The sequence below is a fragment of the Lytechinus variegatus genome, chromosome 2, assembly GCF_018143015.1.
Source record: "Lytechinus variegatus isolate NC3 chromosome 2, Lvar_3.0, whole genome shotgun sequence".
Classification (NCBI taxonomy): domain Eukaryota; kingdom Metazoa; phylum Echinodermata; class Echinoidea; order Temnopleuroida; family Toxopneustidae; genus Lytechinus; species Lytechinus variegatus.
The window spans coordinates 73,075,253-73,093,155 of NC_054741.1; the positions used below are offsets into that span (position 1 = coordinate 73,075,253).

At 34.8% G+C, this 17,903-nt stretch overlaps 1 protein-coding gene across 1 annotated transcript; it reads left to right on the forward strand.

Annotated features, from left to right (window-relative positions):
• Positions 1 to 131: 131 nt before the first annotated feature.
• Positions 132 to 17,635, forward strand: LOC121408955 (tricarboxylate transport protein B, mitochondrial-like). Its single transcript, XM_041600694.1, has 6 exons — positions 132 to 395; positions 8,075 to 8,282; positions 12,814 to 13,040; positions 13,583 to 13,803; positions 15,471 to 15,544; positions 16,247 to 17,635. Exons 1-6 carry the CDS (start codon positions 245 to 247, stop codon positions 16,359 to 16,361), a joined length of 996 nt encoding a protein of 331 aa, XP_041456628.1. The 5' UTR covers positions 132 to 244; the 3' UTR covers positions 16,362 to 17,635.
• Positions 17,636 to 17,903: the final 268 nt, after the last annotated feature.

The following is a 17,903-nucleotide window of genomic DNA, read 5'->3' on the forward strand; positions in this document are numbered from 1 at the left end:
TTTGACCTTTGACCGCTCACACCCCCATGACGTAGTTCATAAACACAATTCGATATGGCAAAAACAGCTCACGCGATGTGACTGCCATATCTGCCGATATCCGCGCCGTGGCCCGTGCTGTTCGTTCGCTCTTTTCGTACTCCACTGCACTCGACCGCTGCTGAGTCTGATATCTGGGGCTGAACTTTTAGCACTTGAAAAACTTTATTTTTCATTTCACAGGATTCCATTCTTGTCTCTAATCATGAGCTCGCTACCAAATAATCCAGAGCTTCGTTTGAATGAAAGGGGAGGCACCGTGGGTCCATTTGGACGTCCAAGACCCCTTGCACTTGCTGCTGCCGCCCCGAGAACAGGAGGCAAGAAGACCCACCCTGGCAAAGCCATTCTCGCAGGCAAGTCATCTAGAGATCTACATTAAGTTCACACACAGTACCTATGACATGTATGGAGTGAATAGTGCTGTGTAGTAGAATTCAGTGGGGGGACAAATTGAAGACCAATTGTGAATTGATGTCTAATTAATTCCAGTTATGAACACTGGTTGAATTATCTACTTTCAATTTGGATTCAGTATCGATTGGTTTCAATGAATAAGAATACCCAGTCATATATGCCAATTGTTGTGTGTTCGGACGATCAATTTAGAAAGACATTTGGAATAATTTACAAGTGAAGTTTTATCAATTTTTAGTACAAAATGCTAGGAAATATTAATATTATAGAGAACAAAATAGAAGATGATTCTGAATGATGTGACCATAATAATTTGCGCACATTTTAAAAATCATCATGAATATGTCAATTTTCAATCAAAAATTTCTCACACAAAATTAATCAAAATCATGAATTCCAAACAGAACTAGGTAAGATCCTAAAGTCAAATTCGCTTGACGTAATTATAGAGTAGGTCAAGGGTTTCACTGGTATCGCGATCTCAAAATTCCATGGTGATCGACTATTGCGCACTCGGCTGAAAAAGTGTCGAAAAGTGTGACCTTAATTTGCGCACGATTGTTTTGCAATGCTTATAAAAGAAATCAAGCAGACAAAGGTAACATAATTATATCAGATGGAGTTTAAAATGCCGTAAATTTGGTTTGTATCACATTTTACTTACTTTGAGACTTCCACTTGCAAACTATTCTTGATGCTTGTTGAGAAGGTCAAATTTTTTCAGAGCGGATGCAAAAGGTAACAAAATTTGCTGATGTTTCGCCATTATTTTCATTGATAGAGCCCTTACCTTAAAAATTTTTTAATCATTTACCGTTTTCCATTGATACATTATGATTAGTTTAAGAAACAAATAAAGAATGAGTAACTATTAGTTATTAGGGGGGGGATCACTTCCATTGACGAGTGGATACCATGCGCGTCCATGGGGTCTTGAAAAGCACCCTAAACCTAAAGTATTGGCGTGTGAAATCCTACCATTTTCAAGTTTTGGAAACCAAACGATACTCTTGGCAAGTATTTCCTGAATGGAACCCCTAAACAAGTCAGAGTGATATTTAAATTGTTATTTCATGGACATCGGTCGTCGGTTTTACCTGTACCTACATCATTGGGTTTAGTACGGCCCCACCTCACGCAAATTGTAATCTAACACATAGTGTTGACTGTTTGGGCAAAAGGTACATCGATATAAAATATTTTAGTCTCAATTTTTTTGTACCCTCGCAAATTTGACCATAAACGCATAGCTTTCCCAGCGAAAAGGTACCTTTTTTTCATTATTTTAGTGTTTTAGACTGTTTGACACCACTATTATGTTACGTACGTACCATGCACTATCTTGAAAAAGACATCCTTTTTACATGTTTTTGGGGTCGCGCATGGTATCCACTCATCATTGAAAGTGCCCCCCCCCCCTCAGATTATGAGTACTAGGATATTATTATCCTAAGTTAACTGTGAAATCAACTCAAAGCCAGAAACTGAATAAAATCAGGAAATTGGGAATTGCAGTGCAGTTTCAGTCAGGTTTATCATTGACCAACCAGTACATGTAGGTCCATGGTCTTTATGGAGGCCTACTCCATTTGGCATATATTCCAATTTGTCTTTGTTTAGAAGTGTGCATTTTCTATTTTCTTCATTTAAAATCCGAAAATCATACAGTTTTCTGTGTGAGTTTAAAAATCAAACATATGATTTGATGTCAGTTTTTGTCTTACCTGCATAGCAGAGTGAGACTATAGGCGCCGCTTTTCCCGACGGCGGCGGCGTCAACATCAAATCTTAACCTGAGGTTAAGTTTTTGAAATGACATCATAACTTAGAAAGTATATGGACCTAGTTCATGAAACTTGGACATAAGGTTAATCAAGTATCACGTCACATGACCAAGGTCAAAGGTCATTAAGGGTCAATGAACTTTGGCCGATTTGGGGGTATCTGTTGAATTACAATCAAACTTTAAAAGTTTTTGGATCTGATTCATGAAACTTGGACATAATAGTAATCAAGTATCACTGAACATCCTGTGCAAGTTTCAGGTCACATGATCAAGGTCAAAGGTCATTTAGGGTCAATGAATTTTGGCCGAATTGGGGGTATTTGTTGAATTACCATCATAACTTTGAAAGTATGTTGGTCTAGTTCATAAATCTTGGACATGAGTATTCAAGTATCACTGAACATCCTGTGCACATTTTAGGTCACATGACCAAGGTCAAAGGTCAATGAACTTTAGTCGAATTGGGTGTATCTGTTGAATTACCGTCATAACTTTGAAAGTTTATGGATCTGATTCATGAAACTTGGACATAAGAGTAATCAAGTATCACTGAACATCCTGCGCGAGTTTCAGGTCGCATGATCATGGTCAAACGTCATGTAAGGTCAATGAACTTTGGCCATGTTGGGGTTTTTTGTTGAAAAACCATCATATCTCTGTAAGTTTATTGGTCTAGTTCATAAAAAGTGGACATAAGAGTAACCATGTATCACTGAACATCTTGTGCGAGTTAGAGTAGTTTTCAAAGTCAGCACTGCTGCTATATTGAACTGCGTGATGCAGGTGAGACAGCCAGAGGCATTCCACTTGTTATCTTAACCCAGCCATTGTTCCAGTAGTATGTACATTCATGATAATGAAGGTGTTAATTAGCGTTGCAAGTATCATGCATGCCTACCTGTACCTTCAACCAGTGAAACACATTTAGGAAGTCCATCTCCCGGGTCTATCTGTTTTGGTACCAGCAAATTCCACGTAGGGAAATCATAAAACAATATGAATGAGTCCTTGAAAGCTTGCATGTACATTACATACTTGATCTCATAATGTTAACTCCACACCACAAAAAAAAAAATCTAAAAAAAAGAGAGATTCAAATGTAATGTACTTATAGGCTGCATTTATAATGGCACCATGTATTGATTTGATCCTTATGGGATTTTAGTTCTTATGTTAGCAGGAAAATTGCAGAAACACATATATGTACATACTACATGTAGTATTTACTTATTAAAAAAGAAAACATGTTTAAAAACTTATGCATATTGAATGTGCAAGCAAACTTAAGAGTTAAATCCGCAATGCTATATTACAGATATCATATGTAGTCATCTTCTTGGTGCTTTTCAGAATTCATATTTTAAAAAATTTCATTCATATTTCTAATAATGTAAGCTAAAATTACATTAAATTTAATCAGCACAATGCTGTTTTGCTTGTACTAGATTGAATTCAGTACAGTGATGTATCACATAAATGGTGAAAAAAGCAAAATAATATGATGTGCCATGATAGTGACCTTTTGATTTAAACATAGAGCTATTATCTCTCTGTTAGCTCCATGATTTAAAGCTTATCTCTTTCAACACCACCAGCAATGTAAGGGAATGTGTGTTTATACTCTTGAGCTGAGGTGAATGTAATTGATTAGCTCTCGTGCCTGTCTGTGCACTAAATCCAATTACTGATTTTACGCCAGAAAGTGTCGCTCTGGTACAAGTGGAAAATTGAAGTGATACAGATACTGGTATGCTCTGCCAAGTGGGATGTGTATGAGTTAGGTGCATGACATTTTAACACCCCCCCCCCCACACACACACCTATTTAAAGGTACTGTACAATTGAAGAGCTACGGGGAAAGAAAGTAAACTAGAGAAAACAAAAAAATCTGTAGATCAGTATATTAGTGTGAAAACCTGTTGAACAGTTAGCAACCAACCCTTTTTTACTTCTTTTCCTTCTTCAAATTATCTCAATTTGTATAAGACTATATAGAGCTATATAGGCCTATATGTAAATACCATCTATTGGTAAATGGACATAAAATCAAAACTAAATTCATGTACAGAATACAACTAGCATTTTTATGAATGGAAAATTTCCCAGGTCAGTCATGCAGAAAGACCAGAGACCTGTATCAAAGTTCAATTCACCCTTGACTTGAATGTCACCTTGTGGTATAGCTAATTGTGTTTGCAGTAAGCCTGGAAGAAACATGACTACACTACTCGATTTATATATGTACGCTTTATGATTTGTCAGAGTAAACAAATGAATTCTCATAAATCTAGAAACCCTTGACACAATGTAACACTAGACTGAAGATTAAACAGAGCTTTACATTGTAGGATCTAAAAATCTGAGAGTATTTATATCACCTCCCTATGTAGTGCGTACATACATTGTACATGTACATTCATTTTGAAATTTGTAAGCATTTTTATGCTATACTACACACACAGACACCTCCCAAAATTGTCAATATTTATGTAATACATTTTTTAAAATAAATTTTATCCTATTTTGAGATTTAAGAAGATATGTCGATCGAGAATCAATGTTTCTGCATGTACATGTATGCTGTAAATTTACGTTGTTTTAGTGGCTGTATATGGGCTATTCTTTTTATGGGCCAGTATATTAAAGAGCATTGAATGTTACAAATTACTCATGTTTAAACAGGTTTTCAGGTTATCATTGTGAGCTACATAATTCTATGGCCGGGATCAGATAATTTGTTTTATTACCTCCTGGGTATTACCTATGTCTATGATCATTTCTTGATGTACTGCATGAGCAGCAGTGTACCATGTTTTGACTTTGACTTAGTAACATTATGTTATGTTTTATGTTTACTTTGCATTGTGTTGCATATCCGTTCTAGTAAATTTTTGATATATATGTATATGCTACCTCTTGATGGTCCAGGAAGTAATTTCATATATGCTGGTATTATACCTACAGTTTCTGTAGGAAATACAACCTGGTACTATAATGAAAGCAAACATTTGTTTTTATCGATTGTGCAACTTTTAAACAAATTGTATTTAGGCAGTTCCTTTCATACTTCTCAAAGCAATGTTTGATATACCGTAAGCTATCCCTTTAAACTGAACGGATATTGCAATGAGATAAATGAGGTTAATTACGTTATTAAAGGACAAGTCCACCCCAACAAAAGGTTTATTTGAATAAAAAGAGAAAAATCCAGCAAGCATAACACTGAAAATTTCATCAAAATCAGATGTTATTTAAGAAAGTTATGGCATTTATAAGTTTCGCGTGATTTTTTAAAACAGTTATATTCTAGTTGGTATGCAAATGAGCAGACTGATGACGGTGCCCACTCACTATTTCTTTTGTATTTTATTATTTCAAATATAAAATTTCTAATATTCTCCTCATTGTCCAATGAAAAAAAAAATTTATTTCTCCCTGAATATGCGGAATTATCAATATCTGCAAAGCGGAATTATCAATTTATGGTTCAGTTAAGTTGGTCCTTATTGTCAAATCTGTAGAAATTAAAAATTCAAACAATAAAAAAACAAAAGAAATATAAAGTGAGGGACATCATTGATTTTCTCATTTCATGTGACTAAATTGTGCATATAAATATTGTGTGAAAGTAAGCAAAACTTTGATTATTTTACATCCAATTTTGATGAATTTTCAGCATACTGATTCAAATTAAACATTTTCCTGAGATGGACTTGACCTTTAACAAATTAGAACGAAAGTTGTCTATTTTCAGAATTTTCGTAAAGTGCTACTCATACTACATGTACATATGATACATTTGGCTTAAAAAAAATATCTCTGTCCTGTCCCTGTTATTCTGTATGTTTCCATTTTGTAAATTGGAAGAGCCTCTTTGGAAGAAAAGTTATCGATCAGACAAATATAAGCAGCATATGAGATGAGCTTTGGCCATAGATTTTATGGTCAATTTAGAGAGGGACCTTTTCCAGGATTGCTGCATCACTGTTTCCCTTTCACATGCAAATTAGAAAAGGGGTGTGTCCAGTGGGGTGTGTCTAATCTCATTGTGTGACCCTTTGATGCTACTGGGAGTTGATTCACACAACCATGCATGGCTGATCTTAAAAGTTTTTATGTATGATTTGGGAAATTGAATGAAGGTACATGTAGTATATTATGGTAGAAGATTAAAACTAGTAGTAGTAAAGGAAAAGATGTAATTGATTTGTCATTATTCAGTCTTTTTGGATTTTGCTATTTATCATAAGGAGGATCAACTTCTGAAGTGATTGATCCATTCCAACATAACAGACAATGCATAAACTTAGAATGTTTTGCTTATTTTGTTCATACACCTGAATATTGATAAAACTGATGACTATATCTTTATTGTTTATACCAAAGTATTTTATAGAAAGATTTATAAAAGGAAAAAAAAGATTACACAAGAGTGGATGAAGGATGAACAAGCATTCAGTAATTTCACTTTGATCCTAGATGCAACCTAACCAGAGTTACCAGACTCACCCCTCATCAATTCAATTCTCTCTCATCATTTTGCTCTTACTCAACACAGTCAAATATTCTCATTCCGGAACAACCTGTCAACCCTTCCCCTCTCCACTATACCACTCCACGTTCTCAGAATGTTGTATTTGACCAAGTTTATTAAACCAAACAACAAATACTGAGCAGTGAGCACACTTTTCAATTTTCAGTCCCATCACAGGAGCAGACAGATGGGTACTCTGTGTATGTGGAGAGCATTGTGCTGAAAGAAAAAAACAGTTAATTGCTATAAACAGAAATATTTAAACGTAGCCTGAACCTACTGCACTTTAAAAAAATAATCAACAATATCCTCTTCTTTGCAATATGAAAAATGAACTTTGTAAATCGGATAGAATTAGTTCAGTTCTAAAGCACACATATCATAACGATGATCATTTATGCTTTTAGTCAATTTTTTTTCACCTTTGATGTAAAAGAACTTAGAATTAGTTTTCCCATAATCTTTAATAAATAATAATGTTTTGAAATGAGCTTGATCATTTACATGATTGTCAGTATCCCAGCAGGGGGGCCACTTACATTGACGAGTGGATACCATGCGCGACCAAAAAAACATGTAAAAGGATGTCTTTTTCAAGATAGGGCACGTTACGTACATAACGTGATACACAAAAATAATGAAAAAGGGTATCTATTTCGCTAGAAAAGTTACGTGTTTAGGGTCAAATTTGCGGGGATGATAAAACAAAATTAAAATGTTTTATAAAGGATGTCCTTTTTGTCCCAACACTACGTGTTTAGAGTCCGATTTGCGCGAGGTGTGGAAGGTGGGGTCGTACTAAACCAAATGATGTGTAAAGGTAAAACCGACGACCGAAGGACCCGTGACACAACAATAAAATATTCCTATACTTGTTTAGGGGTTCATTTCAGGGAATATTTGCCAAGAGTATCGTTTTGTTTCCAATACTTGTTAAGGATAGGGTTTCACACGCCAATTCTTGTTAAGGGGTGCATTTTCAGAATATGGAAATTATGTGTTTAGGGTGCTTTTCGAGACCCCGTGGTCGCGCATGGTATCCACTCGTCAGTGGAAGTGGCCCCCCGTGGTCAGTATTCAGTGAACTGATAGAGCATTTCATTTCAAAGTTTTTATATTGAGTTTTCAATAGAAAAGTATAAGCCAAAAGCATTTGATCAATCTTGTTGGGTTGAATTTCTTCTTCAAACATATAATATTGAAACTCACCTATTTGTATGATTATCTCAAATAAGCCAGCTGCACAATTATGCAGTCAACTCCATCTCATCATCCTTCTGGTTTTTTTTCATTTGTAGGTGGTATCGCTGGTGGAATCGAGATCTGCATCACTTTCCCAACGGAATATGTTAAGACCCAACTCCAGTTGGATGAGAGGGCTGCCAAACCTCTGTATCGTGGCCCTATACACTGCGTCAAGCTTACCGTCCAGGAGCATGGAGTCAGGGGGCTATACAGGGGTCTTAGCCCCCTTATATATGGGTCTATACCAAAGTCAGCTGTAAGGTTGGTATTGCTTATGTATTTATGATTTTAGGTGTACTTGTAAATATACTTTGATTTTGAAAGTGGTTTTGAGTGATCTATTTTGATATGTTGAGTTGATTATAATTACCACCATATCGCTACTCTCCTTGCTTGTCTGTCTCCCGGGGGGGCCACCTCCATTCACGAGTGGATACCATGCGCGACCATGGGGTCTAGAAAAGCACCCTAAACATGTAATTTCCATATTCTGAAAATGAACCCCTTAGCAAGTATTGGCGTGTTAAAACCCTACCCTTAACAATTATTTGAAACAAAACGATACTCTTGGCAAATATTCCCTGAAATGAACCCCTAAACAAGTACAGGAATGTTTTATTGTAACGGGTCCTTCGGTCGTCAGCTTTGCCTTATTTGGTTTAGTACGACCCCACCTACACCTCGCACAAATAGGACTCTAAACACGTAGTGTTGGGGCAAAAAGGCCATCCTTTATAAAAAAAATTTTGTTTCCCTGCAAATTCGACCCTAAACACGTAATTTTCCTAGCGAAATAGATACCCTTTATTCATTATTTTCGTGTTTTTGACACCTTTATCACGTTACGTACGTAACGTGCCCTATCATGAAAAGGAAATCCTTTTTACGTTTTTTTTTGGTCGCACATGGTATCCACTCGTCAATGTAAGTGCCCCCCCCCCCCCCGGGGTCTGTCTGCACTCTTCACCCCATCACTTCCTCTCACTTCTCTCTCTATGTCTCTCTCTTTCTCTTATTTCTACCCCCTCTGTATTTCTTGTTGTATTCTTTCTTTTGATAGCAATATATGTGTACCGTACCTGCATGTTGCTATCTTCTCTTTATTACCTGCATGTAGCTCACTATATATCCATAAAATATTTGTTTTGCATGTTATCCAAGAATTATTTTCCATCCTGTATTAAAGCTACACTAAGTCCAGGGCCTTGTTGCATAATAGTTACTATTATAACTTTGCCATCCAATGGTATCTTTCTTGGAATCCTTGATTTTGATTGGCTGATTAGCATTGTTACCATGGTAGTTAATATTGAGTGGCAAAGTTACCATAATAGTAACTCTTAATGCAATGGGGCCAATATTATAATATTCCAGTATCCGATTATCTTCCTCTGAGTTTATTAAAATTTTGACATTTCCAAGTAGAAATTTTGGCATTCTCATATTGCATTATGGTCAGTTGCTATTCAACAGCAATGACCCATACGTGAGCCCTTCATCAAAACTATCTTCGAGCTTTACAATGTCTTCATCAGTAAGATGATGCCCTAGCCTTTCCTTGGCTCTGCATACATCCCATTCATATAAACCTCCATTTATATGTCAACAAACTTTCATTGCACCCAATACACTCCCTCCCCACTCCACACCCACGAACCCTATCTACCAGCATTATTACCAATGTAAATGTCAGAGCAGTATATTCCACGTTGCTATCATTTACATAGTATGTGGCTTTTTAGGATGCGGGCTGTCCACTTGAGCATGTTTGAGAATGTTCAACAATGCATGCGGTGAGCTTGCAAGAGGGGAGCAGCGAATACTCTGACGAGCACAGAAATAGGATGGTGTTGAAGTATAATGCAAACAAACAGGTTAGATTTGGACTGAGGCAGCTGGCAAATTTTCAAGTTTTTAACCCTTAAAGTGCTACATGCATTGTAGGCTGAAAAACTGCAGGATTCGGTAAATGAAAATGCCAATTTCTAAATGGCTTCTGCCTTCATACGTTTCACTATTTTTTCATACCTTTTTTTTTCTTTATTCCCTTTTTATCAAACTTTTCAATATTTGTCTCTTTATTCTTTTCTGGATACATATACAGGTAGGCCTACATGGACACACTAGTAATCACATTACAAAATACCATACTACTATTCACCATGCATGCTGCATAACTTGTTGAATATATAAACCTTTTGGAAAATGAAAGAAAAATGAATCAATCATGGTACTCAGGGATCAAAATCTACAATGTGATTATTGGATTAAATTTGGAGAACCAAAGATGTTTTTAGTCTTCCAATTTTAAGCTGAAATTCAAAGTATACTTCTAAAAAATATACTCTTTCTCGATTAATTAAAATTGCCGATTTGTGAAGAAAATCATATTTAGATTACAATAGTTTTATACTGTAAATACTAAATTGAGGTGATATCCTCGATTCATAGCTCTCACATACAATTCTATATCTTTCCCCCATCTTGTCCTTTTTCTTTAATTTTTTTCTACCCTTTTCTTTTTTTTTCCTTTATAAAATTCTTTAATTTTCTCATGCTGTGAACAATAGGAATCTGTTTCCTGCAACAAAATATACTACACATAACTCATAAGGAATTGTGCATGTACTTGGGCATTTCATTATTCTCTCAACTCACCATGTAAACTAAAATTTGTGTACAAGCTCAAATATATAGTTTGAATTATAATGACGGTGCAGGGTTATCTAATTTCTGTGAAGGTTGTATTGATTTCCCAGGCAAAGTTGGCTATTCTCATCAGCTGGATTATGCTGTAAATCAATCAAGGCATACATGTCATGTTTGCTATGTTTGCTGACTTGTAAATATTATCCAAATTCAAGTGTGTACTTTAGGCATTTACAGCAAATGTGTTTGACGTGGACCTTGTGCTATACACTGTAGTCCAATCATACACCTTCGTTGTCTGAATGGGAAATTCCAATAGAGAAAATTCTGATTGTCCACAATATTTTTAATTGATACTAGTGGTTTTTGTACTTGTTTGTTTTATTGGTTTTCATGATCATCATTGAGTAGAACTTGAAATGTTTTAATTGTACTGTTATTGATAGTAAACACATTTTTGTACATTTTCATCTGTTGGTAAATATGCAAGAAGAATTACAACAAATATTTTGAAAATTATGTGATGAGGTTTAGTTCTTGAATGTGTAAAGCAAATGTGTTATTCTTAATACCATTTCTAATTATTACTTGAAAGACCTCGGACCCTTTATAGTAACTGCCATGATAATAGAACTCAGTACCAGCCCTACCCAGTACCCACATTAAATGAATGAAGGTTTCATTGGTAATTACCATAATGACATCATTGTGAGTCTTTCTGAAAACAAATTAAATCTATTTCAACATCTGTAATTCTCTTTTGATACTTAATCTATCATGGTATTTTTATCAAGCTTATACTACATTACTAAAATCTCTTGGAGATGCTCAGTGACATTCAAATAAATTACTCAATCAACCTTTACAATGTATTAAGAGCAATTTGTCCGTTTGGACAAGTATGTGATGTTATCTCCCAAGCTTTATTAAGACATTAATTCCAACTCTGCTTAATATTGAATTCATTTATCTTGATCTGTCAGTAGCTTCAAATGCACATTCACGAATCTGTGCCATGGGAGAGAATCAGACCTTCAATTTCCTTCTAAGCTATATAATCTTTCAAGCCATATATTTTTAATTTTAAAAGGAGAACAGTGACCCAATTTCTTTCTTCTTTTTTTTGTATGTAGGAGATACTAGTAGATGATAAGCCTGGATACATTTTTGTAGCAAACATTTGAGATTTGTTAGAATCCCAGTTTGAATTGTGTAGAATACATGTATGCATACTTTGCAAGAGTTCAAGTGAAATTTTCATGAGAGCTTTAATCGTCTTTTCCCATGACATGAGAATCTCAAGTCTTAAAATCCTTTGGAGCTTCCAACTGAAAATCATAAAATGAGAAAATGTGTGAATAGGATATGGATAAGAAAACCAGTTGCTGAATATCCTGGTATTAATTTATATTTACCATTTTATTCAGAATCATGACATTTTAGACAGGATATTGATGGAATTTTTTGTTTGTTTGCTTTAACACATAGATGGTGAATTTTGTACCAGCTGAAATTTTAAGTGTTTTATTTTCACCTTTGTCAAAGTCTGAAGTTTTCATTTCAAATCCCAAACATCATGGCTATTCCAAATTGGAATATTCAAAATGGCCTATTTATGCAGTGTTTGATGGTGTCTGATAAGTTTACAGATCAACTGCATTGCATCTCTTCTTCTTGACAATTGCTTTCAGATTTATAGCAAATTATAAAGTCTTTAGAATGATATAACATGTCTGATATGAGGGATTTTAAATCATACAGTATTTCATGACTGATAATGATATGAGGGATGTACCAAGAAAATTTGGTTGTGATTATTTCCTCGATTTTAATTGCAAATCCGGTGAAAGATCAATTCAAACTTAACCAAATGATGTTTGTCTTTCTATTGCAAGAAGCAGGTCAGCGATCAGTAATATAAATTTGCAATTAACGACAAGACTTAATATTGACTTCAAGACCTGAATTCACTATTGTTTGCAGGTTTTTACATGTAACAACACAAAGTGAGGTGGTTTTTTTACTTTAAGTCATTTTGTGAAAATCAGAGAGATCTACCATCATTTACTTTTCTTTTTGGTTAAAATTCTAACATATATCCATATGAATAATCTTTTCTGTATTTCTTCATCATTCCCATCAGATTTGGAGCAAATGAGGCCTTGAAAACAAGATGGCGTGATAGCCACAATGGCACCCTAAGCAAGGCAGGTAGTCTTGTGTGCGGTCTAGGTGCAGGAGTGAGTGAAGCCATTCTGGCCGTCACTCCCATGGAAACTGTCAAAGTCAAGTTTATCAACGACCAGACTTCAGCCAAGCCACAGTACAAGGGCTTCTTCCATGGACTCAGGGAGATTGTCAAGACTCAAGGTAGGTACCAGTGGTTAATATTGTTTTCAAGAGGATTTTTAGTGTTTCTGAATGACCTTGCACCAAGCCAAAGTTCAAGAGTTTCCTCACATGGAATCAGAGAGACTGTCTTAATATAAGTTTCAGGCATTTACCAAGGTTTGTTAAAGCCATTGGTGATTCAGTGGATATTCCACAAGTTACTGTTCAAGGTATTTCCAGTGTTATGTTCATAATATCATCAAGAAATATCAAGACCACAAAGTAGATTTTAGAAGCTCAGGACTTTGATTGCTTGTAATTGCTGCTGGATGCAATGGAATATTCTTGTCTAGGTGCAATATACAGGACCATTCCTTGCACTTGAAAATCATAACATAATTAAAGGATCATATTAGTATGTGGGGTATGAGGATATGAAAAGTCGAAATATTTAACAATGATATTTAACTATATGCATCATTTTTTTCCATGAATTGAAGGAACGATTAACAGAAATTATGCAATTTATTTTATAACAAACTGTTTTCATCTATATATGTTCCTCTTTCACCTCTTTTCAGGTCTCCGTGGTACATACCAGGGACTCTCAGCCACCATCATGAAGCAGGGTAGCAACCAGGCCATCCGTTTCTTTGTCATGGACTCACTCAGGGAATGGTACCGCGGTGATGACCCCAACAAGTACATTAACCCTCTGATCACTGCCTGCTTTGGAGGTCTTGCAGGGGCTGCTAGTGTGTTTGGTAACACGCCCTTGGATGTCATCAAGACCCGTATGCAGGTCAGTATCTAGGAGTGTTTGTACACATAGGCCAGAAGGTGGTTTTGAAAACCCCTGGTCGAGTCCATGGTTTATGCAGATTTCCTGTATAAATTACGCTTATTTTTAATACCGCGTATATAAAAAATGTCCAATGCTGATGCGCACTTTTGTCATGATGCGCCAAATTGACGCCAGTTGCCGTGGTTATCCACGTTGTTTTATTCATGAGTCCACTGTTTTGAATTAATGAGTCCACTCTTCAAACAGTGGACTCATGAATAAAATAGCATATCTAACCATAGTAACAGGCGTCAATTTGGCGCACTGTGACAAAAGCGGGGATCAGCATTGGACATTTTTTATATACGCGGTATTAAAATTTAAAAATAAGCGTAATTTATACAGGATATCTGCATAAACCATGGATTCAATAGACCATAGAGAAACAATTGGACCTATTAATCTTTACTATGGAGATCCATCAATACCAAGATACCTCATATAGGAAATGTATTCTGAATCATTTTTGTCTCGCCCACCAGAGGTGAAGGCGAGACTTAGGGATCCAAATGTTGTCCGTCCGTCCGTCACAAACCTGTAATGACACATAACTCCACAACCGTAAGTTGCTTTTCAACCAAACTTGGATGGTAGATGGACTTGGGGGACCTGCATGTTATGCTGCAGTCTGAGGTCATATGGTATTATGGTATTGATGGCTTTACATGGTTAAGATTGATTGGATTAATCACAAATCTGTATAAAACAGGGTCCAGGTAGTATGTTTACACTCAATTCTTGATTTTAAAAAAAAATCATTGTAATGCTAAATCTACCCATATGTTGTATGATTGCATTTTAGCCCAATGCAATTGATGTTAGACCATGTTCCATTTCATGAGATCATATATCTATTTTTTTACAGATGAGGAAATTCTATCCTTTGAATATAAAACAATGTACTGTGTGAAAGGAAATTATGCTTTTATTTTTCAAGTTTTGTTTTTGTAGACACTCCTAGTGTCTGCTTTGAATTTTGATATTTGGTAATTGTAGAGTTGTAGAAAATTGTAATGTTTATTGAAACACCATTACTTGTTTATTTGATATGTTGATGGAAGCCAAGTTTCACTCACATTGTTCTTTATCACTTATCATTGACTTATCACCTGGAGACGGATATTCATAGCTTCATAGACTTTAATCCCTTCTATTTATACTTTTATCATGCTATCATCAATTGTTTTGGTTAAAATTAGTTCACTTTATCATGCACACTCAGGTTTATTTTGTCTCGTTAGCATGAAGTCATTCGAGTTCAAATGATGTCTTAGAAGAAATACAAAATTGGGGGGTTCCACATGAAGCTATGATAAAAAAAATTATTTTAAACAAGTTCTCCTTCTTTTGTTAATAAATGGATAGGGGTTATACTATTATGTGAAAGCTCATTGACTAGCATTGAAATTGCATTATAGACTGATCAGGTATGATATTTTCATAGAGATCTTTCATTTCTCTCAAACAAATCATTTGAAAGAAGAATTTGCTTGGCTGTATCCCATCATCATCTATGACATTTACCACATACTTTACTTGTTTCAATCTCCCTCTTTGTATTTGATGTATATCAAGTAATATTTCATGTAGAAATCTAATTGTTTTAATCATTATGTTTGTTTTAGGGTCTGGATGCACACAAATACAAGAATACATGGGACTGTGCAGTAAAAATCTGGAAATATGAAGGGGCCAAAGCGTAAGTTGAATCCTTCTTTAATAAGCTACTGTATATGATAAAGATGACTATTTCAAGTTGCTTACATTTTCTGGAACTTAATGAGAAAAGTTTCACAAAATTTTCACTTAGTGATATGTATTTAATACCATATGAAACAGTTTCTTTGCATGTGGAAATATGACTGTACCCAGTTGAAAGGTAAGTCTTATACACAGTTTTGAATTAAGATTTTTAAAATCTAATCAATTTACCGCAAGACTCAGGATTTTCCCATCTTGAAATTAATTTACTTACAATGTTTTATATGTGAAATATATAGTGCAATGGTGCATACAGCATTTGCTGCCTAACCATCTGCAATATATTCTTAATTCATGAGAATTCATTTGTATATTGAATTCTAATTAATGTAACACCTAAGACTAGAGAATGACTGATTCTCTAAAATAGTGTGTACCTGTAATGCAAATTGAATACAACATGACTTTGTTACCATCAATTTAATAGAATTTGTTTGTTTCTTTTGTGTATTGATCCTGATATTATGTTTTTTCATACAGCTACTAATTTTTTAACATGATAGGTAGTTTTAAATTCTTTGAAAACAACAAAGTGGATACTAGTCATCATTTATTCCCATTACTAGTATATGATTATTTCAAATTGTAATCTAGATTTGCTTACCATTAATCATAATTTTTTTGGTTTTCAATTTTATAGTTTCTACAAGGGAACACTCCCTCGCTTGTCCCGTGTGTGTCTGGATGTCGCACTGGTCTTTGTAATCTATGAGGAAGTGGTGAAGGTCCTCAACAAGGCCTGGCCTACAGAATAAAGACCAAGTCCTGGTTCTTCCCTAGCAGGTCTACTTGGACAAGAATTGACTGCCAGAGAAATGTATGAAAAGAAAAGAATGTGAATATTGGATGGGTAAAGGTAAATTATAGTTTAGCTGTCAGATTGTGTAGAACTTAAATTGTATTGTTCAGAGTGTAATGCTCTATTGACATCATTATTGAAAGGATCATTGAGATTGATGAGTGTGTTCACATTGAGGGAATAATAATCAGAAAGGTATAGATTTCAAATGCATGATACTGCACATTTTCTTTGTGTAGTCTACATGTGTAACTGTACATGATTAGTGGTGGTAGAAGGGGTTGTGCACAATCTCTAATTTAGAATTACTCAATCTTTTGTCCATGTGAATTTCCTCATGTTTTAGTTGATTGTGTGTGAGCCCTGTCATGTAAGTTGTACTTTAAAAGGCACAAATTGTACAGGTCCAATTTTCTATTGAATGGTACTGGACTTTATTTTGTTTTCAAGGAATTTCAGGATGTTAAGTTTCTTCGAGTCTCTTTCATTAATTTTGTGAGGTATAAAAAGTATCCCACTGATTATTTCTAATTAATTTTGTTTCTGTAAACGAAAAAAAATTATTGTGGTAAATGTTTGTTGTAAGGTAATGGAAAAAAATTTCATTAAATATGTTTGTTGATATATAAGTGTGGAAATGTAAACTAATAATTATCTTTATAGGTTATATATTTGACCCTTAATCATTATATAAGGCTAAATGTAAACAGCATGATTCTTGTTGTTGGGTCTCTTTAACACATTCCAAATGTAGTTTTCATTTAAGGTATTGTTTTTATTTATCTGCTAATATATTCTTAAATATTTCACTCATGATTGTTTTTTTTACCAGCACTTTTCAGGGGGAAATGCAAATCATATACGGCTGTACAATAGAAACAATTTAAAACCTTATGATAAGATTGCACTTATTAACTACGCCTGACAATGTTGACATTATTAATATAATCCTCAAAAGAGTGCTTATTGTATGCAACTCAATTCAACTTAATGTTGAATTAAAATATAAAGGCATAGGCCCGTATTCTGAAGTCGGGTGTAACTTAAACTCAGGTTTAAAGTTGTGGTTTAAGTATGGACAGCCAATTGTCACATAATCACTAACAGTTAGGATATCATACTTCAGCTCATTCGGTTCTCATATCATTTACTAATTGTGTAGAAAGTATAAATAAATGATTGTCTTCATCATCGATGAATCAGGAAATAGCACAGTAAACATAAGAAACATACAATTTGATGAAATTTTGATATTTTTGGCCTTCCATACTTAAACCACAACTTTAAACCTGAGTTTAAGTTAAACCCGACTTCAGAATACGGGCCATTGAGTCACGAGATAGAGGTAAGAATTTTATTGCACAAAGTGCATGATTTTGTCATTGCATGTCTGTTTATTGTAGCCAAACTTGTTTAACAATTGCTATATTGTCCATTATATTAGATCAGCACTTCTACTTCTTTCATTTTGAATCAGTCATCTATGAGTGCTTTCAGA

Excerpts from the sequence above, each read along its gene's own strand:
- LOC121408955 (XM_041600694.1), top strand. The coding sequence starts at position 245 with ATGAGCTCGCTACCAAATAATCCAGAGCTTCGTTTGAATGAAAGGGGA. Across the intron at positions 396-8,074 it reads TGGCAAAGCCATTCTCGCAG|GTGGTATCGCTGGTGGAATC; the intron begins GCAAGTCATCTA and ends TTTCATTTGTAG. Across the intron at positions 13,804-15,470 it reads TCATCAAGACCCGTATGCAG|GGTCTGGATGCACACAAATA; the intron begins GTCAGTATCTAG and ends TGTTTGTTTTAG.